This window comes from Corythoichthys intestinalis, chromosome 15 (assembly GCF_030265065.1).
Source record: "Corythoichthys intestinalis isolate RoL2023-P3 chromosome 15, ASM3026506v1, whole genome shotgun sequence".
Classification (NCBI taxonomy): Eukaryota; Metazoa; Chordata; class Actinopteri; order Syngnathiformes; family Syngnathidae; genus Corythoichthys; species Corythoichthys intestinalis.
In genome coordinates this window covers 8,988,720-9,016,711 of record NC_080409.1, presented here as the reverse complement: position 1 = coordinate 9,016,711, position 27,992 = coordinate 8,988,720, and the positions used below count along the sequence as shown (strand labels likewise).

The 27,992-nt window shown below is 38.7% G+C and overlaps 1 protein-coding gene across 3 annotated transcripts; it reads left to right on the top strand.

The window, feature by feature from the left end:
• Nucleotides 1-250: 250 nt before the first annotated feature.
• On the top strand, nt 251-27,330 carry LOC130930989 (transforming acidic coiled-coil-containing protein 3-like). 3 transcript variants are annotated; one of them, XM_057859398.1, is made up of 16 exons: nt 251-417; nt 3,731-3,960; nt 4,029-4,156; nt 4,229-4,275; nt 9,070-9,827; nt 14,473-14,602; nt 14,714-14,772; nt 14,868-15,007; nt 15,078-15,120; nt 17,321-17,449; nt 17,562-17,629; nt 17,702-17,745; nt 17,811-17,971; nt 18,051-18,157; nt 20,694-20,814; nt 27,155-27,330. In XM_057859398.1, the coding sequence occupies exons 2-16, from the start codon at nt 3,799-3,801 to the stop codon at nt 27,218-27,220; spliced, it is 2,163 nt and encodes a 720-aa protein (XP_057715381.1). In that variant the 5' UTR covers nt 251-417; nt 3,731-3,798; the 3' UTR covers nt 27,221-27,330. The 3 variants fall into 3 exon arrangements, with proteins under 3 accessions (XP_057715381.1, XP_057715382.1, XP_057715380.1); XM_057859399.1 differs by having other exon boundaries at nt 254-417; nt 3,757-3,960; nt 17,324-17,449; XM_057859397.1 differs by having other exon boundaries at nt 254-417; nt 3,757-3,960; nt 27,155-27,329.
• The last annotated feature ends 662 nt before the right edge of the window (nt 27,331-27,992 follow it).

Genomic DNA, 27,992 nt, shown 5'->3' with positions numbered 1-27,992 from the left:
CAAATGTTAATTTTGAGGTCTACTTGATGTGACGTCCATGGTCTAAAAATTTTTTAACAACCAAAAATAATCCCCTGCCCTTATAAAGACTTAAAATGAAAATCAAAACATAAAATTTGCCATCTCATTTGGTCTTGTGATTATTTGAAATTTATATCCTCCGGCGTGAATACCGATTACTGAACAGCATAGGCATTGTGATTCCATTTCCGGAAGTTGTCAATGCTGATTGGCTGACGTCACTTCCGAGTTACATGTAATTGGCTCATTTTGAATCCTAACAATTTACTGGTCCATTCCGAGGCCTTTATATTCCAAACTGTCGTCTCTCACCAGTTACGCGAGCGCGAGGTAATTTTGAAACAACTTCGGTCCATCCTTTTCCACTCTGCAGTTGCCCTCTTGGGTGAATTTGAGGTATGTTTCGAACTTGCATGTGATTATTTTTGTTGAAACAGATTTACTGGTTACTTTATCGATCGAGTACTTGGCGCTTTGCTATTTGGTGGATTCGTTTATCGGGACGGGAATACTCAGACGGTCCGCAGTCGTGTTCTAGAATCTATGGAAAAGTGAACGTAACGGCTAACGAGGTTTAAAATATATCTACAGTTGATATTTGAACACAACAGTCAACTCGGCCGTTCCGTGCGTTATAGAGTGGGCTGGCTACAATACATTGCAATGGCCTTGGTGCACAAGTTTGTCCACCATGACAAAGGCTATTATTTACTTATCAATAAAGAGCAATTGACGTTTTTGTTTCGTCGATGAGGCTTCAACTGGCGAGTTGTCACGTGACTTATTTCTTGGGGCGCTTCGCGTGTATCATCAATAACATTGGCCATATGGTGGCCGCTAACGCAAATTTATTATTTCAAAGACTTTTTTTTTTTTTTTTTTTTTAATTGGGAAAATGATATACACTGTATACTCGGTGATTATGTGCACAGGAAAGTCTTTTCAGTTTTGTGTTTTCGACCCTGATTCTTAAGATAAGCCTTTCTTCTAGAATTCTTTATAAAACAAAACAAAAAAAAACAATTTCTGGAGAAATTGCAATGGTCGCTTTGCTTTGGTAGGTAAACGCTTAAAACACGTTCTATTGATTTTGGTGTCAAATTTTGTTTTGGCCGTTCGAAATGAATTGGTATGTTTTGGCAAAATGTATACAACTTTTACACACCCTGGCCGCATGATTTTTATTTTATTTTATGTAAATTATGTGATTTGGACAAATACTGGGTGATTCTCATGAAGCTATCCTTGTCATAAAAATCTGACATTTTGTTCATTGTAGTTGAAAGATGTATGTATGTTTTTGAACTGATTTTGGAGTCGTGAATTCATGACTGTTGTTCATCAAAAGATTTGATATTTTCACCTCAATACCGCATCATAAATAATAAATCAATTTCATTAAAAAAAAAGATAAATTTAAAACTAAGATCTAGCATATTATTATAATAGTTTCTTACTTTGTTTTTGTTTTTTTAAATTGGGAAGGAAAATCTAGTGTTCATAACTTTATGCATGCAGATTTCATAACTGTTGAATGTCCTGTCATATATATATATAATTTTAAATAACGTTATTCTAATCCATAATGCACGACAAAGAAGGCAAGACAACATATTGTTTGGTCTTCTTTGATATTGTTAACGGTTAAGTTCATATGCTTACCGTACTTCCCTGCCATAGTGCATGTGGTGTCAGATTATTTTTTTTTCCCAGCATCGTTTGCAAATGCTGTAAACTAGAAAGTTTTCATGTTTGAAGTGACACCTTTTAACCACAAGTGTGCATTTGAGAGACAAGTGCCAATGTTTTATAGCAGGCTAAGGTGGTTAGTACATTTTTCTCCATTAGCCTCAATGTAGCAATGTTAACGTTTTACAATATTTTAATATAGATGAGTTTAGAGCTGTCCCGACTAGTCGACGTTGTCGACGTCGTCGATGACGTAAATGCGTCGACGGGCAAAATAAACCGTCGACGGGTAACGACGGGTTTTTAAAAAATTACATGCGGATAAAGTTTAGAATGGCAGGTGCTCGCGATACAAGCGGTTGTTACTGGCACCCCCAAGGGGGCCGCTGTTATTTCACTGTGACCGGCGTTGTCAGATTGAGCAAAGAGGAAGAAAGTGGGTGAGTGAGCGAGAGAGAGAGCAAGATCGGCGAGTTGGAAAAGTGCACGGGCCGGGTAGCGCCGAGTTGAGTGGCTTCATCCCCCACTTTTTTGATTTGATCAATAAAAGTATCCTTTAAGAGCCATCCGCCACCTCTCGGTGTTTTTTATGCACGCCGCCGCCTTCCCGAGGAGGAAATCGGACGAACCCAGACGAACCGACGACAACAAGCCAAGTGAATCGCCGGTGAGGAGTTGAAAACACCGCCAATTTCCAAAAAGGGCAGAGATGGTTACACGTGAAAGCGGCATAAAGCCAAAAAAGCCGACCAGAATAACCAGAGCCTGGAATTATTTCAAGGAAAATATGGAGGGTGCCACTGTGTGTACTCTTTGCTAAGCTGAACTCTCATACCACGGTAGCACGTCTGCTATAAACGAACACTTGAAGCGCCGTCACCCAAGTCTAATTTTCCAAGACAACAAGAAACTACAAGCTAGCGGATTGTAAGTCCATACAACTCTCTAAATGGAAGTTGCCTATATGTGCATCGTATCAACGCGCATTTTATTTAATAAAATAATTAATATAATTGTATATACTTTTTTTTAGTTATTATTAAATTTATTAGGATCATGGAAGCTCCCACTTAGGGAAAATATATACATATATCCTCTGTATACATAATAAATATATATGGAAACACCACTGGCCTGCTTACTGTAATCCATGACTGCACTGATGTTAGTTATTTAATATAAAGTTTTACATATAGTAGTATACTATAAAATTATTACTATATACTTAATTTTTGTTACTGTGGGTATGTGTGCCTTTCATTCAAAATAATTGTGGTAATATTTCAGTGTGCCCTCTGCGTTATCTTCAGGTTAAAACAAACAAAAGTTGAACAGTTTTTCCCCCTCCCCAAAAAATGCGGAATGCACACCAGAAAGAGCATCTGAACTCACACAAAGTATTCTGAAAATGATTGCCCGGGACATTACAATTCATTTTGACATTTAGAACAATATAGACAATGACATACCGCTAAAAGAGTAAGAATTGTTTTGACTCATGTTAAAAAGGTGAAGTCACAGTGTTTCCGTTTACATTTTTTTGCACCATTTAATGCCAGCAGCATTTGACCTCATTGTTTGTGATTTATTATTGATATTTATGTTATTTATTTATACGTTAATAAAGAATTTAGGTGTTCCAAAATGTTTTTTGTGAATTAATAAGCTTTAACAAAAATTTCATTATTACATTAGTTAAAAAAAAAAATTATTAGATTAGTCGACTAATCGTAAAAATAGTCGGCTGACTAATCGGGAGGAAATTAGTCGTTTGGGACAGCCCTAGATGAGTTTCCTTATTTTGTATGTTTGAACTTTAATTCTACAGTCATCAAACGAACAAATGTATGCATTAGGCGATAAATCGCAGCCGGGCAAATTACAGACCTCATTTTTTTATTTACCACGCGATTAATTGACTTATTGCATATTGCGACAGGCTTGGAGCGTTCACCTTCTCACTATCACACATTCGCATTTTGATACCAACTTTCAAATGTTTCTTATCAACTGTGTGCAGCCTTACCAAAGACCTCCTCCCCTTAGTGTGTTTTCGAAGGCTTGGAGTCGATTGCCTCCGTACGCAGAATGAGCTCTGAAGTGAACGATGAGAATCGCGGCTTCAGCCCCAGAGGAGGAAAGCGCAACACCGCAACTGACATTTTTGATCTGGAGCAGCCAACCGGGAGGCCATCCATCTTACGTCAGACGGAAAACCTCCCGAGCAAGCCTGTGCCAAAGGGTGTGAAGGTACATACCGTAACTGCGATCGCCTCTCGTAAAGTTTCCGCATTACTAAACATTTGTTTGTTCTTTAGGTTTGTTTTCAAACTCCGAGAAGAGACCCGATCACTAAAAGGATCGTTTCTCCTACAAATTTAGTGAAAATGACAAGCGTGGACGAGGACACGAAACCTGTGGAGTCCTTGAATTCTGACTTGACGATGTATCTTCAACCGCCAACTGTACTATGCTATAGAATAATGAACTGTGGAAACTTAATTTGTTTTCTTTGTAGGACTCTGCCACCAGAGACATCGAATCTACCAGATCACCCAACACAAGGTAGTGCTTTATCGCTGGGTTTGTACTAGGGATGTCCCGGTCCGATCACTTGATCGGAGACCGGGCGGATCGCTCCATTTTTAAACACTATAAATGTAATAATTACGATAACTTTTGACCCTTTAACACCTAAGCCTATATTGGCTGAATTTGCATGGCTTTGATGTTGCCTTTATATTCAAAAAAAAAAAAAAAAAAAAAAAGTTACAATGGCCAGGTTGGGTCCCTTTTTTCAGGACACCATAACCTCAATGTCCAATCTGTTGTTTTCTGCACTGACCAATTATAATCAACATTTTGGACCCAAAAAGACCAAAAAAAAAAAAAAAAATCCCAAAATTTGTTTTCAAAATTTGTCATGTTGATGTCCCATTGACAACCAAACATGCTTGACCAACTGTTTTGAAGCTTGATAATATTTATTCATCTTGTTAGCATAAACATTCAATAGAAAAAGATAAGACTGAATAGTTTTGTTTGACAATTCAACACAAACAGCAGGTATGGTCATAGGCGGTTTTAGCCTTTACACATACAATGGTCAAAACAGGTTAAATACAGTGCAAAATGGTGAGAATATAAAATGTGTGTGTGTGTGTGTGTGTGTGTGTGTGTATTATATATAAGGGCTGTCAAACGATTACCGTAATTTCCCGAATATAACGCGCACTTTTTTCCCCCAAAATCAACTGGTAAACTCATGGTGCGCATTATAAACGGGTACATGGATGGAGACAGAAATATATATGTATTACATATATATATAAACCGATTTTTTTTTTCATTGACACGGCCACGTTGTGTTGAAGAAACGTATGCGGCCACCCGTTGCCGACCATTACGGTACGTGACATCACCGTTTTGTTTCGGTAATACTTCACTCTAATCGGCCGAATGATTTCGTCTGTGTTAAATTCTGCTTTTTTTCACTCTTCATAAAGCACAGAATTTAGTTTCTTGAACTCATTTGAGTCGACGTTTATTGCAGCTCCGCAATTCGGACCATAACAAATGTAAGGACACACACTTCCTGTGTCCGTCAACTATATCGGTCCCTCGGGAAACTCAAACCCAAATAACAATAGTTCCTTTTGTTACTGTCGTGCTGACAGCTATGAGCTCTCACGGATTTCCGACTTACAATCTCACTTTCATTTTACCGTATCAATCCATGGAAGAAACATTTATTCATCATGAGGAAACGAGCAAGTTATACAGCAGCCTTTATAAGAAAAGTCACATCTGTTTTGTTTTCTCCTAGATTCTGGTAAGTTGGAGAAGTTGTCAAATCATATTATTACCGTAAATATTGTCAGTTCACGTTAATGTTTTGAACTACCAATGTGCTATGCTTGAGCTGTGTTTCACCAGTCAGTAAAATGACAGCTCTGTATCTGTACACAAGCTCTGTTTTCTTGTATTCTTCTATTTATTGGTGCTAAAGTTAGGGTGCGTGTTATAAACGGGTACAATAATTTTCCCTAGATTTTACAAGTAAATTTGGGGTGCGCATTATACACGGGTGCGCCTTATATTCGGGAAATTACGGTAAAATTTTTAATTGAGTTAATCACAGCTTAAAAATTAATTAATTGTAATTAATCGCAATCCAAACCATCTATAAAATATGCCATATTTCTCTAAATTATTGTTGGAATGGAAAGATAAGACACAAGACGGATGTATACATTCAGCATGCAGTATATAAGTACTGTATTTGTCTATTATAACAAATTAACAAGATGGCATTAACATTCTGTTAAAGCAATCAATGAGTAGAAAGACTTGTAGTTCTTAAAAAAAAAATGTTAGTACAAGTTATAGAAATGTTATATTAAAACCCCTCTTTAATCTGTTTGAGCGGGGCATGTGCGTTAATTGCATCAAATATTTTAACGTGATTAACTGAAAAAAATTAATTACTGCCCGTTAACGCGATAATTTTGACAGCCCTAATAAAAAAAATAAATGAATAAAAGGGTTTTGAGGATATCTCTTTGTGAGGTTGGGTATTGTACCCATCACTTTATCAAAAGTATATACATGCAATCAAGTTTCTCGAACACACACACACACATCTATATACAAATTCAAAAGATTCATAATGAAGGGGGAAAAAATCAAATATAACCTTGAAAAAAAAGTATTTTAAAAAATAATGACTAGTAGTTCAGTTCAATTTTTTCAGTCAACTCAATAAAGTTTCCTCTTGAACAGGACACTGAGCTATGTCACACACGTCGCGCTGCCCACTCTTCCGCCGTTTGCGCGCTGGCACTTCTACTTAGCCCAGACGCCGACTCATCCGAGGAAAACGACGACAAAAACGTCTAATCCTCTTCCTTGAGTTAATGAAATAACTAAATTCAGCGCAAGCTAATGCATTTTCGATACATTCCGCACGTTTCAAAGTCGCTCGCTCAATCCAACTGGCCGGTGCTCGCTTTGCATGCCTCACTTTCCTTAGGTGGCGCCTCGCTCGGCAATTTATTAAAAATGTTCACATTAGGTTCGTCCTTCTTGACCTCGCAACGGCTTTTGGGATATGTAGTCTTTTGTGCTGCTTTCGGTTTTAAAAAAGGACAAGAAATGATGGAAATATGGAGATAAACACATGTCCATGCAGCGTTTTAATGCTTATTTTTGAGTGCAGTAAAACTCAAATGTCATTTATCTCCTGTTTTACTTGGCGATTGACTACAAATAAAAACTGGTGTGGACATAAGCTTCCGCACTTTCAAATGAGAGCAACCAGCGGCACGTGCGTGAGGTAATTACAGTGTGACAAGGCTTCAAAGATATGCGTAAACACGTCGCCACCGACACGTTCGGTGTTAAAGGGTTCCTTATTAAATGCTTCATTGAGTTAGTCCACTCAAATCCGTTCAGTCCGCTGGTCACTCACAATGAGTTGGCACAGCAACTGTTAAGTTAAACGATGATTTACGCATGCAGCGCTTTAAAGCTTCGACTTCCGAGCATCTGTGGCAAGATCAAACATCCTTAAGTTTAGTGAGCAACTCCGGTGCACTCCCTGACCAACAAAGAGCAGCAGGAGGGAGAGTGAGACTACCTAATCAGCTCGGGACAGCTCATCTGTATTTTTTTTTTTTTTTTTTGTTAATTAAAAAAAATCTGCGATGCACTGAGGGCGCGAAGTGGCAAGAGATCACTGTATTTATTTTTCTGCTTCATGCTCAAAAAGGCCGATCTCCCTCCTGCTATGAAGTATGACTTACTTGGTCACCAGTGCGGCTAGTGTTTGGTACTTAAAGTTCACGATGATTGACAGGTTTGTAGCTTTGGTCTGGCCAGAGTCGTCTTGGTAGCTCTGCTATCAAAGGGACAAATGTGTTAATCATCATTAAGTGTGCTGTAACAACTCATTCATAGTGTAAGTTAGAGGCTGTTCTCAGCAGCGTGAGCGTCAAAGCGTGAGTAAATTTGAATGGGCTTTCTCAATGAAGCATTTAATAAACATAAGCATTTTTTTTTTCTTACCTGTTTAGTTATGGGAAGTTCAAGAAGGCTCCCTGTGAAGATGAGCGGTTCAGAAAATAAATGAATGAATTATGTTAATTGAATGTTTTGGACAGTAATAAAAAGTGTGGCGTTAATTGTGATGCAATGAAAAATGTGGGTGCGCCTACACTTTGTGCTGGCGCACCTTAAGAAAAAGTTAGGGGCACCAGTGCAACGATGCAAAAAGTGTGGAGCTGTGGCGTGGCATTATATATTGCAAAGTTTTTACCAATATTGTTCAGGGTTAATTCATTTTTTTTTTTTTTTCTTTTAAGGGCTAAAAAGTAATAAAATGATCCAGAAATACAAAGGCATTGCCAAAAGATACAAAATTATGTTTTATACTCTGCAAAACTCCCGGAAAAAGTTAAAGAGGAAGTACTGTAACATGTTTGGAACTTTTGTTGAAATTAAAAAAAAAAAAAATCCCCCAATATCAGATCGTGACTCTGTATCAGCAGATTCTCAAAATCGGAGAAAAAATATGCAATCAGGAGTAGGGCATCCCTAGTTTGTACTCCTTTTGATGCAGCAATAGAAATGATGTTGTGCTTGATCATTTTTTAGGCTTCTTTTTTTCCTTTGAGAAAGTTTTTAGTTGAATTCCAAACTATACACGTTGAAAATCATTATGAACCCCCCCCCCCCCCCCCCCCCCCCCGCCCCCCCATATACTGTATGCTCCATTTTAGGGTTTTCAAATGTATCCAGATACGGTATTTGATTGCAAAAGTATCGATACTTTAAAAAAGTGTTTTGCAATCTGGTCACCAGAAATTTGTTGACATGGGGTACTTTTGATTTTGCACTATTCTTGATTATAATGGTTATGGAGGCTATCCAGTCTTCCTAGTTTTATATGAATTGGATTGGCAGGCAATGAGTTAATTTTGGGCCACTTCCTTGTTAGTTTTGGGGTACTTACAGGTCACTTCCTCTTTCAGGCTCAGTTGCGCTATTGCGCATTTTGGGGCATTCAGGCCTTTCAGGGTACTACTTTATGTACATTTTAGATAATTTGTTGTTGCTTTTTAGGGCATTTCTGCGTCACTTCTTGATTTCAGGTCAGGTTCTGATAGTTTTGAAGTTTTTATTTTTGGGAAAAAAAGATCATGACCACCACTGAAGAAACACTGAAAAAAGTTGACGTTCAATTTTTTTTTAATTCATGTAGGATCAAAAATGGTACTTGTTTTTTTTTAAATTCATTTTGAGGATCAATATCGTGTAAATTTTAATCTCGTGACAATAGATTTTGCTATTTTGCCACAGAGCCATCTGCCTACCCCGATGACTACATGCCAATACAAAGCAAAGGAAGTTATCTGTTCGACTTTGACAACCTGGACAGCGTGAACCCTTTCCAGAGTTCGACTAAAACTGTCCTTTCACCTGTGGTTCAAAACCCTTCTCCTTTCAATGGGCCGGATAGCACATTTGAGGAGCCCACCAACAAGTCCGATTCTGCACTGGATGAGACTCTTCCCTACACCCGTTCTGTGGAGAACTCTCTCAACAACGTCTCTGTTGAAGTCAGCTCCACGGACAGCAGTGTGATCACGATGAAACCTCTGACCGTAGAACAAGAGTCTCGCAGCGACACGCCCGATGAGTTTGGCCATGAAAAGAAACCTGATGGTTTTGATGAAGACGCCATCCTGCCTTTGAAAGGCTCTTACAACTTTGATTTGGACAACATTGACACAATGGATCCGTTTAAAACCGGGGGTTCCAAAATCCAGAATTCCCCTGTTCTAGCGAGGAAAAAGTTGGAAAGTGAGGCCCATATAAAGCCTGCAGATGAAGATGTGCCTTTTCAGTCTGCTTTGAAGCCCACTGCCACCGTGAATCCTTTATCTTGTGCTGAAGTGGCAGATTCGGAGCTGTCGACTGAGGAACACTCAGTTATACTGGAGTTGGACTTTCATGGTGGTGAGGTCAAAGGGAAATCCCCGCCCAAGAAGTGTTTGCCCGACGCGAAGCTGCAGGAAGACCACGTGGATAAGTTGGCGGCTGGCGATGCTGCAGATGTGAGTGCACCAAAGCCTTGTACAGTGGTACCTCTACATACAAATTCGTTCCAGGGCCTAGTTTGTAAGTCATTAATGGTTGTGTGTCGAGCGGGATTTTCTCATAAGAATACATTATAATTCGATTAATTCGTTCCACAGCCCAAAAACCTACGCTAAATCCTTCATAAATACTGCAGGTGCAATTACACATGGCAAAACAAATGAATTATAAATGCAAATAGTAGTAATAACATGCTACAGGTAATAATACTATAAGGTAACAAACTGGGTTCCAATGTGGCACTTGTTTTGCATGCTATTCCTGAACGCACCCTGTGACGAGAGAGAGAAGTGCAGAAGAATGGGAAGTTTTTACTTTTTCATTTTCTGTTGTTGGCGGGGGTTGAGTATGTTATGTACTTCTCAATCTAGGTACATTTAAGGCCGAGACTTGAGTGGAACAACACTTCTTTATTCAGTGTGCTTCTCATCACATGTGCACACGACTCATCACTTTGGTTTCTTTATAATGTAATATCACAACAACGGGGGGGCGCACACAACTATGGCAAAAGCAGTGTGACATAAATGTTACATCTCCTCCCCCCTTACTTAACATGTCCCAGAAATAAACACAAAAGAACCTCCTGCTTTTCCCATCTTACTTATTACTTGTAAATCTAATCTATAGCAGGTGGACGCCTGTCACGTACAGGAAGACATTCAACAGTCATTTCAAATTTTAAACTTGTAGAAACCCGTTCCGATACCTTTCGGAGGTTCCATTTCTGTCTTGTTTGAATTAGACAATTACACCAGGATTGTTTGGTTTTGACACATTTCTGGTATAATTACACTGCTATGATATAAATATCAGTCTTTGAACTTGAATATCAAGTTTCTTTCCACAGGAGTGCACTTTCACAAAGATGTTTATTTTTCAAAAGCTCACAGAGAAAACATTTACATTCTTTTGCCTATGTTTTAGAGTGTCTTATGCTGCAGGCATTTGTTGAATTGCATCGTTTTAATTGGTATTTCTACAAGTTAGTTAAAGGCTGACATCTTGCAGATGTCAGGCGGGGAGTGTTCTATCCCTTGATCTTAAGTTGACTACCAGTACTTTGATTTCTTTCTAAACTTATATATTGTTCATCTGGCCACAAGATGTAACTATTGTAACTTCCCCTAGTGGTGACTTGCCGGAAGCAGCAGGCAAAAAGAACTTACTTTTAGTTGGAAAAGAATCCTTAAGGTGGAGAGACGCTACACACCTCCTCTGCACTACACATGGTTGGAAACCCTTGATAAAACGAAATCTGAGTTTGCACGTTTTAGCAGAGGGTTTGATATCATTTCGCTTTGTTTATTCTTTTACTTTGTTATGTATGTGAAGTTTTTGTGCTAAGCTAAATTAGGCACTTCATTTGATTTGCTCATATCGGAGCTAGTCTTCATGCGGCTTCTCCTTCGTGGTGTTTGGCAACCCCCCCCCAATTCTTTTCATCTGCACTTTGTGTCCAGTGTACACTTTGAATGCAGTGTGTATTGATCTTAATGGAAGGTGTCTCATACACTGTTTATTGACTCTGTAAGACACAAGCGATGCCTTTTGACCCAGTGTCTATTTGATTTTGATTTGCATTTGACTGGGTGACCCTCTAACTTTGTTCTGACCCATTAACAATCTGAGTTTCCATCCCCACTCTTTCCATGCACGGTGTGCACTTCACTGTAATCTTCAGAAGTAGAGGTATGATCACTCTGCTGCTTTGACTTTTTTTTTTTTTTTTTTTTTTTTTTTTAAATTCCGACAGGCACGCTTAACATGACCCTTTTTTCCACAATTACGACAGTTCATTTCTTTGCACCCGCAGGTAGAGGATAGGTGCCCCGTTTTATCGCACCTAAAACGGGGACCAGTAACATTGCTGTGGGTACTTGCAACTTGGTGTATTCCACTCAATGTTCAGTTGTTGAGCCTCCTTTGAAGCCATTTCTATTGCCACACTAATTTCAAAGGCTTTCTTTAATATTTATTGACTTTCTGTGAGTAGCTTCTCTTGTGCTGCTTCATTTCTTAGCACATACCAATCTCTCTTAATGTGTCTTCTAAAACATCACATTACATTTAAGGCCGAGACTTGAGTGGAACAACACTTCTTTATTCAGTGTGCTTCTCATCACATGTGTACTCATCACTTTTGTTTCCTTTTTACCATAATACCACAACAACCGTGGGCGCACAACTATGGCAATAGAAGTGTGACGAGAATGTTACGGGGAGGTGAGCCGCGTTGTTGAGCCAGTTCACTCACGCACACAACTCATAATTTTCTATCATGGTACTTCTTGATTTCAATGGTAAGCATCACTTTTTTTGATCACCTGCAATAACTTTGTAGGAACCCATGTCGGTTTCTTTCACAAGAAAATCCATCGTGCGTCAGTCTTGCGGGAAAACCATGAAATTTTGACAGTCATAAATCGTCGTATGATCAAATTTTACGTCCGATGTCAAAAGGATCGTATGTCGAGGTACCACTGTACTTTTTAGAATCTAAAAAGTTGGATAACTCATTTTTTTGGTGTGTGCTTGTGCAGTGTGTGGCGTCCAGGTGGGTATAATTAATTAAACGGTGTACTCTTTTCTACAGTGTGTGTATAACTAGGGACTCACCGAAAGCAAAATTCTTGACCGAAACTGAATATTGGAAACCTTTGGCAACCGAAAGGCTGAAAAATACACTTGCATATAATTCAATGTTTTGTTTTGTTTTTTTAAAATTGATTTATTTTATATCATTATTTTCCGATTATTACCCTTTCACTTGGCATTGGTTCTACAACTCTGGAGACGGGCAGTCATGTCATCACTTGAAATTAACATCTCAAGCAGCCCCCGTCCCCATGCTAATTAACTGCAAAATGGACCCGAAGGGGTGCCATTTGTTTGTGGTACGTTTGCGCTAGTTGTTGGGACACCCCTCTGTTGTTGAGTTTGTACGCTTCGTCAGCCACGACGGAGGTGCTGCGATTGATGTCACTCGAAATTCATATTTCAATATCTATAAAACGATAGCATTATGAACGAAGGGCTCCATTTTGCAATAAATGGGGGGGGGGCTGCGTAACATAATCACTCGTAATTAATATCTCGAATGAAAGCACAAACAAAAGATTTTACAGCACAAACGATTGACACCATTTGTAGTCCAAATGGGGGGCTGGTTGGCCTCAGATTGACCTATAAACAGGGGTGCACATAAGTGGTCCGCATGCGTACTGGACGTAGACAAACGCGCTGGCCCTCAATGGCTTCCATACACTTTTGCGTACCGATGGCTGACCACTGTATTTGCGGCGGACACGAGAAAATAACTTCTCAAAATGTCGAAGAGGCAGGCCACACTGAGTAATTACTTCCGTGTTCCCCCACCCCCGTCAAAAGACAGACAGACGACAGAGACGTCACCGGAGCTACCGAAAAAAAGGACTTTTGCTGAAAAGTGGCTACAAGAGATACCATGGCTAGAAGCAAATGATGTTCGCACGGAAATGCGGTACAAAATGTGCCGTGAGAATCCCAATGTCGCCGATAAGAGCAGCGCATTTTATGTAGGGTCAAAGAATTTCAGCCATCCAAACTTTGAAAAGCACGAAAAAAACAGAAAGCATGTGGCAATTACGCAAACTATCGATGTCAAACAGGACCCCACTCGCCCTATGGACAAGTGGCGGCGGAATAAAGGTAATGAACAGCGACATGCGCTGACAAACGTGTTTTTGCTCGCATTTTACAAAGCTAAACATGCGCGTTCAATGAGGTCTTATGAGGAGGACATCCCACTTTTAAAAAGGCTTGGAGTTAATGTGGGAGCCGCATAATGCCCTTTATTTTGAATTGGTGCTTTTTATTTCTTTACATTTCACTTCAAAGTAATGGCAATTTTGTTGTGCCAATTGATGTTAATCAAGCATTAATTGTTAATATAATTAATTAAAGTTAATTGGCTCTAAGTAAAGCTTGTCATAAATTTATCGCATCAGGCGGGTCGGCTCTCAAGCTCAATGAGGACCAAGTCACATCTCCAGGTCCTCCTCTGAGAACCTTGGCAAAAAAATTGTGTGCACCCCTGCCTATAAATGAATTGTTAATATCTCAAAAACGATGGCACAAACTTAAAATTTTCAGCACAAACAAATGACATTTTTCTATAAATTTGCGTCTGATTGGGGTGGGCAATTTCGCTGAGTGGGTCCTGGTTTTTGTTCAAAATGATGGCGCACACATTTTAACCAATGATCATTCTGCTAAAACAAACAGCATCTGACTGCAATCAATTGATTACACTTGTAAACCACCAGATTGATGAAAAGGTATGGTCTTGTTTTGTTGGAGTGGAATAGTTTGGAGACCCCTGGGTTGAAGGGAGAGCGGTAATTGGTATCACGGGGTAATATTGAAGTGATTTATTGCAACTGTTTGAACGTGTTAATTGCTGAAATGAGCTAAATTTTAGCCTGGTTTGTTTGCATATATGTTTACCTGTATGGGTTTTGTTACTTGCAGTTTTTTCCACTATCCACTGCAAGGCGCCATGGTTTACACTGGCCACAAATATGAAAAGATAGTATTTTATTTTTATGTTTTTACTGACAGAAAGTTGAGACCTCTTGTAACAACGACCGGGATTTACGTCCCAACACGGAAAAGCCTGCGACTAATTTGGCTGAACCACAACAGACCAGTTTGTCCGATTCCACTGAAATGTTCATGCCTGGAACCGAATGTAAGTCATGGTACATTTTTCTATATTTTGTTTTTGCATGAATTTTGAAACATGAGTTCAAGCTGTCATTTTTCCCCAACTTATTTCTGAATGATTTTAATAATTTCATAGTCATGGCCAACACCTTTGAGGGCCAAATCGACTACCTGGAACAATTTGGCTCAAGCGGCGTGAGTGATTTTTTACAATTTTTCAGTTAGCCTTAGTAGACATTTCAAGTGTTGAATTGTTTTCTTTTTTTTTTTTCTTTTTTTTTTGTAACAAGTTCAAGGAGTCTGCACTGCGCAAACAGTCACTGTATCTTAAATTTGACCCCCTGCTGAAAGAGAGCCCGAAGAAATGTGGAGGAGGCCCTGTTATTCCACTCCATGTTCAAGCACCTCGCCCTACTTCTTTTCGATCACGGTATGAATGTGCATTCTGGATGTCAACTATTGCAGTGTTTGTAATTTTAACGCATTTCTTTCCATTTCAGATGTGAAAGTCGACCAATGGCTGAGTGCTCTACCGCCGCTCCTGTAAGTCTCAACTAGTGACGTGCAATCATATTCATTGCATTGTTAAAAAAAAATGTGTGCCAAAAACAAACACTCAAATTGCTTGTAATATGTCACGAAGCATTTGAGGTCAAATTGAACACCCAAGAGACGTTTTAGCCAAACGCTAGCAAGCATTTGCACCTTAATTTATATGGCAACTTTAGAATCTGGTCATTTTAGTTTACATTTGTCATACCCCGAAATCCCACTATCTCGGGTGTGCGCTCAGCTCCAATGCGGACCGCCTGCGATGCCCACTGCATACACCTCTCATGTGGTCCGGACACCCGCTGACTCTAGACGCGAATGCACAAAACGCAAGAGATCACATGATCAGAGCTTTGTTAGGGGAAAAAAAAGTTTGCATTTAAGCTAACGGACTTTTGCTATGCAAGGAAGCAATTTTATTTTTTTATACTGTTTGAAGCCAATCTCCGGTATTTCAATCTACCGTAATTTCCCAAATATAAGGCGCACCCGTTTATAATGCGCACGCCAAATTCACTTGTAAAATCAAGGGAAAATTATTGTACCTGTTTATAACGCGCCAATAAATAGAAGAATACAAGAAAACAGAGCTCATGTACAGATACAGAAATGTAATTTAACCGACTGGTGAAACACAGCACAAGCATAGCATATTGGTAGTTCAAAACATTACCATAAACTGACAATATTTACAGTAATAAAAACCGACTGGTGAAACACAGCACAAGCATAGCATATTGGTAGTTCAAAACATTACCATAAACTGACAATATTTACGGTAATAATATGATTTGACAACTTCTCCAACTTACCAGAATCTAACAGAAAACAAAACCGATGTGACTTTTCTTTTAAAGGCTGCTGTATACCTTGCTCGTTTCATTATGATGAATAAATGTTTCTTCCATGGATTGATACCGTAAAATGAAAAGTGAGAACGTAAGTTGGAAATCCAAGAGGGCTCATCGCTGTCAACACGATCACGTGATTGGAAACCAGGCCGATTGACAGTTTTCAGAGGATTGGAATCGAGTGAAAAGGATCCAGTTTTTAATTTAAAAAATATATTTGTTTCTCTGCTCCATGTGCGTACAGCCTCCCACTCTCCCTCCTGGTGGTTTGCTTGTCAAAGTTAACAATGAGTGACGGGCGTTGAAGCTTTGCTCTTGCCAGAGAATCCTGGAGCGCTGACCTGAAAGATGGCGCATGTGTCAAATGTCATCGTTGAATTGTTTAACACTAGCAGTAGTGTGCTGTGGCAACTCATTGTGTGTGTGTGTGTGTTTTCAGCAGCCTGAGTGGACTCACTAATGAAGCATTTAATAAGTATTTTTCTAAGTTATTGTTGTTTCAAAATAATTTGTGGGACAGTAACATGTTTAAAACGTGTTTTTGGGTATCGGATTGGGACTATTTTAGCAGATTCTCAATCACTCGGGTGCAAAAATATGTGATCGGGACTGCCCTACCGCGCTCTCTTTTCACACCAGGCCGCCGCTAGTGTGAAACTGCTTTTAAGTCTTCCGTCATTATTACCGAAATCTGTCAGCAGAGGGCACTTGCGGTCAATCACGAGATTGATGCAGATCCACGGGGCAAATGGAGAAATAAGGAGTTTGCGTGCTAGCGCTATGAATCATTTCACTAGCATTAGTCTTTGTCGGTTGTTGAATCCTGTCTTGTCATTTTTATTAGGTCTGTTTTCAAAACAAAAATAAACCTTTGTTAAATGGTAAACGCCAAACCGCGTGTGGAGGGGGGTGGCTGCAACGCGACAAAGTGAAAAACTTTTAAGACCCACCAGATGTCTGAAAACGCAAAAAAAATCTTTTATTTATTTATTTTTTTGTTGTTGTTGATATTTTAAATGTTTTAGTCATTTATGAGGGCACTCATTGGTTGAATGAACATTCATTCGGCCTCCTCACAGTAGAAATGGATTTGATGTATAGTACTGTCAGTGAGTCAACTTTTTAGCCTAAAAACTGGTCCGGCCCACATGAGATGTAATTGCTATGAATGTGGCCCAAGGACCAAAGGGTTTGACATTTCTGTTAGTTCCTACAGAGGATTTGTGATTGTGAATACTGTGAGGATGTACTATCCACGAACCATCCTTTTTAGGTGTAATTCTACTCAATGGCATGAAAACACTTTCAGAATAGCCACGTTTTGCATTGATGTTTCACAGCAGACTCCCCAACCGCTCGAGAGCCTTGTCCTGACCTTCTCGCAGCCCACAAGCACGGAGGACATCATTGATGTGCTCAAGTACAGTCAGAAAGACATGGACGACGCCATCGCCAAAGTACAAGCTGAGGTATGACATTTAAAGTGATGAGGCTTTCTGTGCCACTTTTGTGGAGGCCCCGTGTCATTGCAGGTTTACGGTAACTTGTCAGTGTCATAAATGGTTTGATGTCATTCTACAGGCAAAGGAAAAAGAAGAGCTCATTAGATCAAAATACAACCAGTTACAAGGCGATGGTCAAGAAATGAGGTACCGGGATGAAAAAGCACTATGTAATATCACTGTTCATATACAGTCCTGACGTTTGTCCTCTACCAACAGGAAAATAGTTGCAGAATTTGAGCTCATCATTGCAAAAATGACAGGTGAGTAATAAAGAAAAAAGCTGAGAGCTATAGATAACGTACAACATTATGCGTCTTTTATTCAGCGGATCAAGAAAAGGAACGTGAGGCATTCCAGGCCAAGCTAGACAACGTCCTGATGGAGAAGGAGCAAGTCTCCAGGGACCTCAACGACATTGAGAGGTCCTTCTCTGATCTTTTCAGACGGTTGGAAAAGTACAAGGAGGTCGTCGAGGGTTACAAAAAGGTCTCGAGCTCTGCCTCCCTTGGATGACGCTATGAATAGACTGGATGGTGTGTGATGAATTCTCTCCCTCCCCCCTCAGAATGAGGAGACCCTGAAAGCTTGTGCTCAGGACTATCTGGTGAGAATCAAAAAGGAGGAGAATCGCTACCAGACCCTCAAAGCTCACGCTGAAGAGAAAATCAACCAGTAAGTACATGCGATCGGTCAAAATTTTCTTGATATGTTGGGCAGAAAGCAAAAGTACAACACTGCAGTCCTCATGCACTTACTGGTCAGTTTAGCACATCAGCTATGCTTTAAATTGACCTCTAGATATTTCCAAATAAAGATGCCTAGTAGATCTTAAACAGACCGACAACTGATTCAAAAATGATTTGTAACAGCTCTAAGTACATCAGTCTGTGATGACTTGGACCGTTTAAACACCGCCAGTGAACAATATGCATTACATTGTTTGCAAATGCAAACAGTATGCTGACATTCACCTCCATAATTGTAACTAAGAAATAACAGGTCATTAAAACAAATAACTGGCGAGCAATAAAGCAACTGCAATAGTAATTAAAGAAATGATCGATTTTATAGCAATTTGTTGAAGGAAATGTGATATGAATGTGCTTGTTACTATTAAAAACCAAATGCAACAAGTGCTATAAGAATCGTTTGTTCATTTTTATTTAGAAATGATAACTTTCCCAAAGCATTTGAGTTTTGGGGGTGCTGGGGGTGCATTCTCTGCATGTATGCACTTGTTTTATCCATGTGGCGAATGAAAAAAGTGAGGGAGGGCAGGGTATCTGCGGGGTCTAAAAATGTCTGAAATCCAATTTGAATTGAAGGCCTTAAAATGTCTCAAATTCTCCTAAAATCTCACAAAAGGTCTTAAATAAGATTTTGGAAGTTCTTAAATATCTGGATTTTACTTTTATTTGGAACATGCATAAACTTCAGTCTTTTAAATGTTTCGATTTTTGAGGACACCAAAACCTAACTACAAAGCGGAACAACCTGTGCTACCCACTCATTTTCCTTCGTCTTTTAATGGAGGATGGCGGGGTTCAGTGGTAGTGTAGTCGTTCACCAAGGATGCAGAATAAAGCGCTTTAAGGTAGGGCTGTCCCAAACAACTATTTTTCTCCCTCTTTAAGTCAGCAGACTTTTTTTAAACTATTAGTCGACTAATGTGTGTGTTTTTTTAATACTAATCTAGCAATTGTTTTTGTTGACTCTTACTAATTCACAAAAAAAATTTGGAACGCTTCAATTCTTTATTGAAATGCAAATAAACACGTAAATAGGAATAATCACAAATAATGAGGTCAAATGCTGATAGCAGTAACTAGTGCAAAAGAAAGGAAACATTCAGAACACGGACTTCGCCTTTCCAGAATTGTAAAAAAAAAATCAAGCATTTTTATTATTGTATACTAATAGTATTATCTTATTCATTACAAAATTTTTCATAAAGGGTTTCATTTTAAAGCTATTCTTCGTGTAGAATCTGAATTCTGAAGTATGTGAGATTAACTCCATAAATCGTTATTTATATGTTGAACATGATGTGCTTTTATTTTGAAAAGTTCACCGGAAGGTTCCCTCATTAGCCTCAATGTAGCAATGCTAACGTTCAGTGTTTAATATACATGCGTTTCCATATTTTTATGTCTGAACTTTAATTCTACAGCGTGTTGATGTCAATATCTCCCTTTGGAACTCACTCCCTAAACCCACACGTACCTGTTCAGACCTTTCCACATTCAAAAAACTGTTTAAAAACTCACCTTTTTAAACTAGCTTTTAACTTATAATTATTTTCTTTGTTTTGTTCTGTTCACGTTGTTTGCAGTTTTTTGTTCCTACTGTAAAGTCTTTGAGCATTGGTAAAAGCCCTCTACAAATAAAATGGATTATTATTATTATTATTAATAAACATCTGTGAAGGGAACTGGAGTCTCGTATACCACCAGCACGTACACACGAGGCGATAAAAATTAAAAGGCCATGAAAATTACCGCCCTCATTTTTATTTCTTGTGCGATAAATGAACTTATTCCATATCGCAACAGGCTTAGCAACTTGAATAAAAAAATTATGTTAGTTAGATGGACTTACGATCTGCCATCTTGGTGCTTCCTGTCGTCTTCCAAAATTACAACTGGGTAACTTCACTTTAGGTGTTCATTCATGGCCAACGTGCAGCCTGGTATGCAACTGTGTACCCTCCATTGTTTCGTTGAAATAAATTGATGTTTTGGCAACTCTGGTGTGCTTTTTTTGGCTTTCTGCCGATATCCCTGCTTGCACACCGAGCGTCCGCCATTCTAAACTTTCCACGCATATATTTTGTTTAACTCTTCATTAACCATCGACAGGCTGTTGTGCTCGTCGACGCATTTACGTCGACTAGTCGGGACAGCTCTACATTGAGTGCCTTAAAGGTGGAAAGGCGCTATATAAGTGTAACACCATTTACCATTATTTGTCAGTGTTAATGTAAAGTGGGTCTTAAAATGGTATTCAATATGGTAATTTGGCCTGGGGAGACCCTGGGTGGGGTGGGGTGTCTGTCATAGTATGTCGTATGTTTTTTTTTTCAGCAAATAATTTTTAAAAATGCATTATATTGCATTCATTACGGAGGATTTTTTTTTTTCCAGATCACACACCACTATTTGGAATTCAACCTTTTATTCGGTCATATTGACCTTGTTGTCCCCATTAGGGCCAATGAGGAAATAGCTGAGGTGCGCACCAAGAACAAAGCGGAGATTTCGGCTCTGCAAATCCAGTTGCGCCGTGAGCAGATGAAGGTACAATCGCTGGAAAAGACCCTGGACCACAAGGTGAATACAGTTTGGACACACAACACACACAACACTTTGGAATGGGCACATCTTTAAAGGGTATGACAACCCTTGGGGAAATGCTAATATTCCATCATTTATCCATAAACGCATGCCTTTTAGATTCATATCATGCCACTTCGTGTAATCACACACATCGCAACACCAAGAAAATGATAGAAATTTGGATCGATTGTCAAGCTAAAAGGACCTGCCCCCGAGATCCCGGAAATCTAGCATATTGTGTGCGTGACAAGGAAAAAAACCAGTGCTTAGTACTGAATGGCGGCGATGATGGCGGACAATTGTTTCTAGTTGCAGCAACGAATCCGACGTAACGAACATTCTTCTAATGGTGACGTGGAGAGTTATGAACCTTTCTTTGGTGTTTTGGGTTATCAATTTGAGCCCAAACGAAAGCCAATGCAGCCTAATGAAAGGATTATTGAGAGGAGCAATCACACTGATGAAACACCGGCAACATCGTGTGGGAAACACCGAATGGTTTGTTTTGCATTTCTTTTGTGAAGCTGATACACCGTGACCGCAAAATAATGCAATGTATAGAATATTTATCATTTATTGTGCTATCATAGGTTTTCGCTCTGCCAACAGACAAATATGAATGGGATTCGAGGATTTGTTCTATATATTTTACGAGCGATAATTTATACATGTGTCCAGTCCTATATCCAATGCGTGATATGTTTTTATTATAAAAGAGTACTCACTCTGGCCATTTCGGGCTTGGCTGCTCCGCTCCTTTGGTTAGCCTGGGGTGGTCTCATCAGAGCCAGTTGTCCTCTTTCTTGATATCACGGGACATTTAGGTGGCTGCGCGTGTATGGTGGCTGCTTTCATCAGCAATATATCAGCAAAACCTGTCATTTGTCCATCGTTCGAATAGCTTTCAGATAAGAGTGTGACAATATCTCGATACAGCGATATATCGCGATATTTTGCAACCCGATCGGTTATCGATATGCTCCCGCCAAGTATCGATACTTTTATTTGACATATTGGCCATACAATGCAGTATGGATGCTGTAAACTGCTCACTGTTTGTTGAGCAATTCTTTGGCGGTCCACTAGGGGCGCTCAACAGTGGCGGTGAAGGTAAAGTGCGCACAAGTCGCCTAGAGAAGGAGAGCGGCCCCAAGTGGGTTGAAAAAAATTAAAAAAGCTTCGTGAGAACGGTGGAGGAAAAGTGAGAAAAATATTGCTGAAAATAACACATGTGGACACACTTTGGAATTTACACCAATAATAATGGAAGTAAGGTGAACAAGGACTTTGCTGTATGCAAGAAATGTCTAATAAAATAAGGTTCACTGGCAGCTGGTGACTAATTAGACACCGGGTTTCAATGGAGCATCACTTGAGGTAAGAAAGTTTTGCAATGTACTAGTAATTGATTTTTTAATTTACATGTATTATTTTGATGACATTTGGTGTTGAATGATAAAAAAATGAACCAGGACCCTAAACTGGATGAAAATGAATAGCGAATAAGCCTACATGAATTTACTGATTTATATGATATTACTTGAGAACCACTTTCCATCTAGTTTACGACCAGTGTTGTTAATAACGGCGTTACAATATAACGGCGTTACTAACGGCGTTATTTTTTTCAGTAATGAGTAATCTAATTACTTTTCTCATCTTGGCAACGCCGTTACCGTTACTGAGGCGGGAAAGGCGTGCGTTACTATGCGTTACTAAGTTGGTTGAATAAAAAAAAGTCTGAGAGAAACGGACTCACGGGGACGAGAGCAGAGCAGGAGTGGGGAAGACGCCGTTGCAACCGCGATGCTAGGTGGCTTCAATAATACGTGACTGCAGCCATAGCCGACAAACTACGCCCACATGACACGGTAGATATCATATTATAGAACTAGATGCAAATGACACACTGCTGCATTGCCAACATGTTTTAAGGACTACATGCGTTTGTAAACAGCCGCCATCTTAAAGCAGTAGACCTCTCAGGAACTTAGGAAGGCCCTGATGTAGAGATCCTTCCTAGCGAACCTAAGTAATTTTTTAAAATCTAAAATGCTCCTAAATCGGCAAAATCTTAACTTAAATCTATCTTTAAATGATGAAACAGTTTTAAAACTTACACATGTTTAAAGTAGACAGAAGGGAACTAATGCAATAACGGGAGAAATTTTAACAACTTTAACGATTGATTCACAACTTTAAATGACTTCCACACATAGCAAAGGTTACTAGCTAGTTATCGCAATACCCTTGTGTCTAGTTAAGTGGAGGGTAAAGAATTGGGCTAGGGCCAATTGTCCCCCAAACCCTTTAAGCTTCACATTGTGTGACCTGTGTTTTTTTTATATATATATTTTTTTTTTTTTGAGGAAAAAAAAATATATATCACTAGTTACTTTCCTATTAACTAATTACTCTTACATTCAGGTAACTGAGTTACTAACGCAATTACTTTTTGGAAGAAGTAATTTGTAACTGTAATTAATTACTTTTTTAAAGTAAAATTAACAACACTGCATGGCACTAAATGCGTTAGTAGACAGCCGCCATCTTAAAGCAGTAGACTTTTTAGGACGGCTCTGTTGTAGAGAACCTTCCTAGCGAACCTAAGTAACTTTTTATCTAAAATACTTCTAAATCGGCAAGATCTTGACTTGAATCTATCTTTAAATGATGAAACAGTTTTAAAACTTTCATATGTCGAAAGTAGAGAGAAGGGAACAAATGCAATAATGGGAGCAATTTTAACAACTTTTAACAGTTGATTCAGGGTAAAGGGTAAATTTGGGTAAAGAATTGGGCTCGGGCCAATTGTACCAAAAACCTTCACAAAAAACTTCACATAGTGTGGCCAATGTATTTTTTATTTTTTTTTTTTTTGAGGGGGGAAAAAAAAAGTAATTATCACCAATTACTTTGCCAAGTAACTAATTACTCTTACATTCAGGTAATTGAGTTACTAACGCAATTACTTTTTGGGAGAAGTAATTTGTAACTATAATTAATTACTTTTTTTCAGTAAGATTAACAACACTGTTTACGACACAAACTGTTATCACTGCCATTTTGATACAATAAGCTATAAAAACTGTTTGAATAGCTTCCAAGATATATAAGGTGACGTGCATGATAATTAATGTAGCCTACATATTAAAGATAGGTAATTATTGATTTTTTAATTTCTATACATTCAATTAATATTTTTTTAATTCTCTCAATACTTCAAACACACACAAAAACCAGGATTTCTTTATTTATTTATTTATTTATTTTGTTGTTTTTAAGGTGAGGAAGAATGTAACTGACTGAGTCTGACATCTCAAATGCTGAAGCAGATGGTGGAAGTGCTCAAACCAATGCTTTTGACAACAAAGGTCATATACAAAGAAAAGACCCACCAATTTTATCCTTGCCCCACTCCAAGCTCAACTGCTGACTGACACCTGCAGCACTGTTAAAAATTTTCAAAAGATTTAAAACTTAAGAAATTAAGGGTGCCATTCATCATGATTTCTCCAAGAAATATCAGTGGTTGTGGTTTGTTTCCTCTATATGTTCAGGTACACAATTATCAGTAGATTTATATTTCACCGCAGTGTTGCAGTGAAAAGGTGTCACTGTTTAATAAATTACTTAAACAGTATTTTTTCTATTTTGAAATATATATATTTTTTTTCGTTTCAACATTTGTATCATAGAAAATCATTTATCAAATTTCTGACCAATGTATCGATATTTGCTGTATCGTGATATCGTGAGATAATCGTTATCGTGAGCCTTGTATCGCGAATCGTATCGTGAGGTGCCTTGAGGTTCCCACTCCTACTTTCAGGTGTAAAATGCGCTCCACACAAAACCGTGCCGGAGGCTGGGTCTGCAAAATTAGCCCTCTTAGCACGGACTAACTTTACTCATTGTCTGCATAGTCCAGCTCTTTTTCTTGCGTTCGGGAACTCATGGGTACTACATTGCGACAAATGGCTATTTGTAGACCACATAGCATGACAGGTTTGAACCATTTTAGCGGGTTTTTTTATTTTGGGGGGGGGGGGGGGGGGCGAGAAAACACAAACGCAACTCTCTCATCGATAAACACCGATTGCACCTGCCTCGACCTTTCGTTTCCTTGTTATGACGTCTCCGCCCCATTCAGCTGATACCAGAATACTTTCAGAAATGTTCGTAATTTTCGATGAATTTTCGGTAATTGCTCATGAATGAGATATTTTTTTTTTTTTTTTTTACTTAATATTTGTCATCTTGCCACATAACGGTTCTATTGATATCTCAGAGCCCCTTAGTGTTTTAATACCCTTTAATTACTCCATATCAATTGATAGAAACCGGGCAGAACGCATCATTTTTCAAAGGATTGAAATGAAGTTAAAAAAAAAATATATTTATACAGTATGTATTTGAATTTATTCTATTCAATTAGGGCTGCAGCTATTGATGATTTTATTAGTCGATTAATCGATGAACTAGTTGGTTCAAGTAATCGGATAAGGAACATAAAAATTTTAAATACATGAGCTGAGCCTCAAACGGTATAAAAAAAAAATCTAAGTGCAACAAAATTGGCTAATTTGCATAGCAAAAGTCCACTAGCTTAAAAGCTATAAAATGATAACTTCTTTTACAATGCTCTTAACAAATGGTTCAAACACATATTACCACAAAAAACTGCTAAATGTACCTAATAAACTAAATAACGGATGCATTAAAAAACATTAGTTCAAACAAAAGCTTAGCTTATGTTGGTCTTAACAGGGCAGCTGGATTCAGCCATGTGAAACGAGTTCTGTCATATTCACTGTCACTATTGGGCAGTGTATCCACCCAAATCAATAAAACTCAATGCAAAAACTTTCAAAACAAACATTACACCACTTTAATAAAACGAATACTCGAAGCAGCAAAATTGAATACAAATCTTTTTTCTAAGCAAATTACTCGAATGAATCGATTGTTGCAGCACTTTATTCAATACAAGAAAATGATTGAAAGGTACATTATTGCCCAAAGAAACTAAAATTACAGTATACTTGCGAATAGGTCACACCCCTTGTTTGTAGTTTTAAAAAAATAATAAAATATATATATATATATATATAGTGCATGTATTTTACTTGGTATGAAACATTCCATACTTTTGTACATTATTTTGGGCGTAACTTATATAGTTAGCATACGTAGTAAGGTTCTGTGACTGTCTAAATTGGGGAATGGTCAGAGCGACGACGGCTATAGGTTGCGCCTGTATTTTTGGGCCAAAATATCAATTGAAAAATTGACACCTATATACGGTACGATTTTTAAAAAAATATATATATATATATGCAACATAGCTCGGAAACTGCTACACCGGAAGTAAACTTGTCGGAGCTAGGTGGATGTCCTGTTAGCTGTCAGTTATGCAAGAGGGAAAATGTCTGCAGGGGTGTTATAGTTTTTATGCTTTATGTTCAACCTAAAATTGCCTCTGCCTATGTGTATATTCGCCGATTTTGAAACGTGTGCAGTAGTCGCGACTCATGAGTGCAGTGTCGTCTAACAGCTAAGCCATACGATAGTCGCGACTAAACGTTTTAACTAGTGAACTGAACTGCTGATGTTTCAGTCGCCCCAGCGCTTACTACAGCAGTGTTTGATGTCACTTTAAATACTTTGATTGGAGTGGATAATGTGGTGACACTAAGGTTAGATTCATACCGCAGGTCCTAATGCACAAATCCGATTTTTTTCGTGTTTTTGCGACACAAGTGACGCATTAACTTGACGGTCTGAACAGGACAGATCGCATAAAAGTGGACCATTTCAAATCCAATCTGGGTCACTTGCGTATATGTGGTTAAAATCTGATTTGAGCCTAAATCTTCCAGAACGTGGCGGCTATCAGGACTGTCAAGTCTCCCAAATCGGAATTCAAGCAGCAATTACGTCAGCAAAGAGCGAGGGAGACTGGGCGCACGTTAGCGATGAGTTGTGCATTAGCGCCTAGCTTGATCGCGGCTTTTAGGGAAGAGGCGAGCTTGACAAGTCATAAAAAAATCAAATGGAGGGGGAATAAGCCTGCGGATGTTTTTTTTCTGTGCTTCAAATGAGCAATATTTCAACGAAATATCAACATTTCAGAAATACTAGCGCATGCTTTTAGAAAATTAAAATGAAATGCGTTGCCGAGGTATCTGATCGGGGACTGTATCGGCAGATCTTCAATGTCAGGGAACAAAATTTTGTGACTGGGACATCTCTAATAGTAACATTAAACGCCAAGTAAAAATGGACATTTTGGAGAACACTGCAGTTAATGCACTTTTGTTGAATGTCTTAGGTCAAGGAGGCAGAGGAGCTGACCAAACTCTGCGATGAGCTCATCGGCAACGTCCAGAAGGCCTGATTTGACTTGTTGTACAGTCTGTTGTCTCACGATGTTCGTTTTGTTTTGAATGTTTGTCAATACTTTTAACATTTCATATTGTAAAATAAAGACGTGAAAAGACTTCTCTGAATTTTTAGATAACACTTCATGACTACAGCAGCCATTATTATTACATTTAACATTTGGGAAATGATGCAAGTAGAAAATGGGCCAAGTTAGCCATTTTTGATGTCTGAAAGTAAATGGATTTTGTCAAAATCCAGGCCTTAAAAGGCTTTAAACTAAATGTTCGAGCCATTATGAATTATGTAAACGTTTGAGTGTGGGTGTTCTGTACTGGTTCGCAATATTAGGGGTGAAGGTAATACCCATCGATGGGCTACTAGTGTTCCTCTCCTCCATGCATGCATGACCTTCCTGAGCCTTGTGTTCTTACTGGCACAGAGGTTGTGTCAAGCTAGCTGTTTTCATTTTGTATTTTCAACAATTTAAAATATTCATTAATGCTTCCTGTGTGTGTGAGAAACTATCTGCAGTTGGGCATGGGTTGGGTTTGCCAACTTCCTGGGGAGGGGAAAAATAAGGGACACTTCATTGGTAGAGCCGACTGGTCGGATAAGTCACCCTTTATTTTTTTGGGTAAAATTTTATTTTTAATTTTTTAGGTGCGTTAAAAGTCCCCTCAGCAATATTTTCGCAAATGATCACTGCATAATATACAGCGGGGCAAATAAGTACTTAGTCAACCACTAATTGTGCAAGTTGTCCCACTTGAAAATATTAGAGAGGC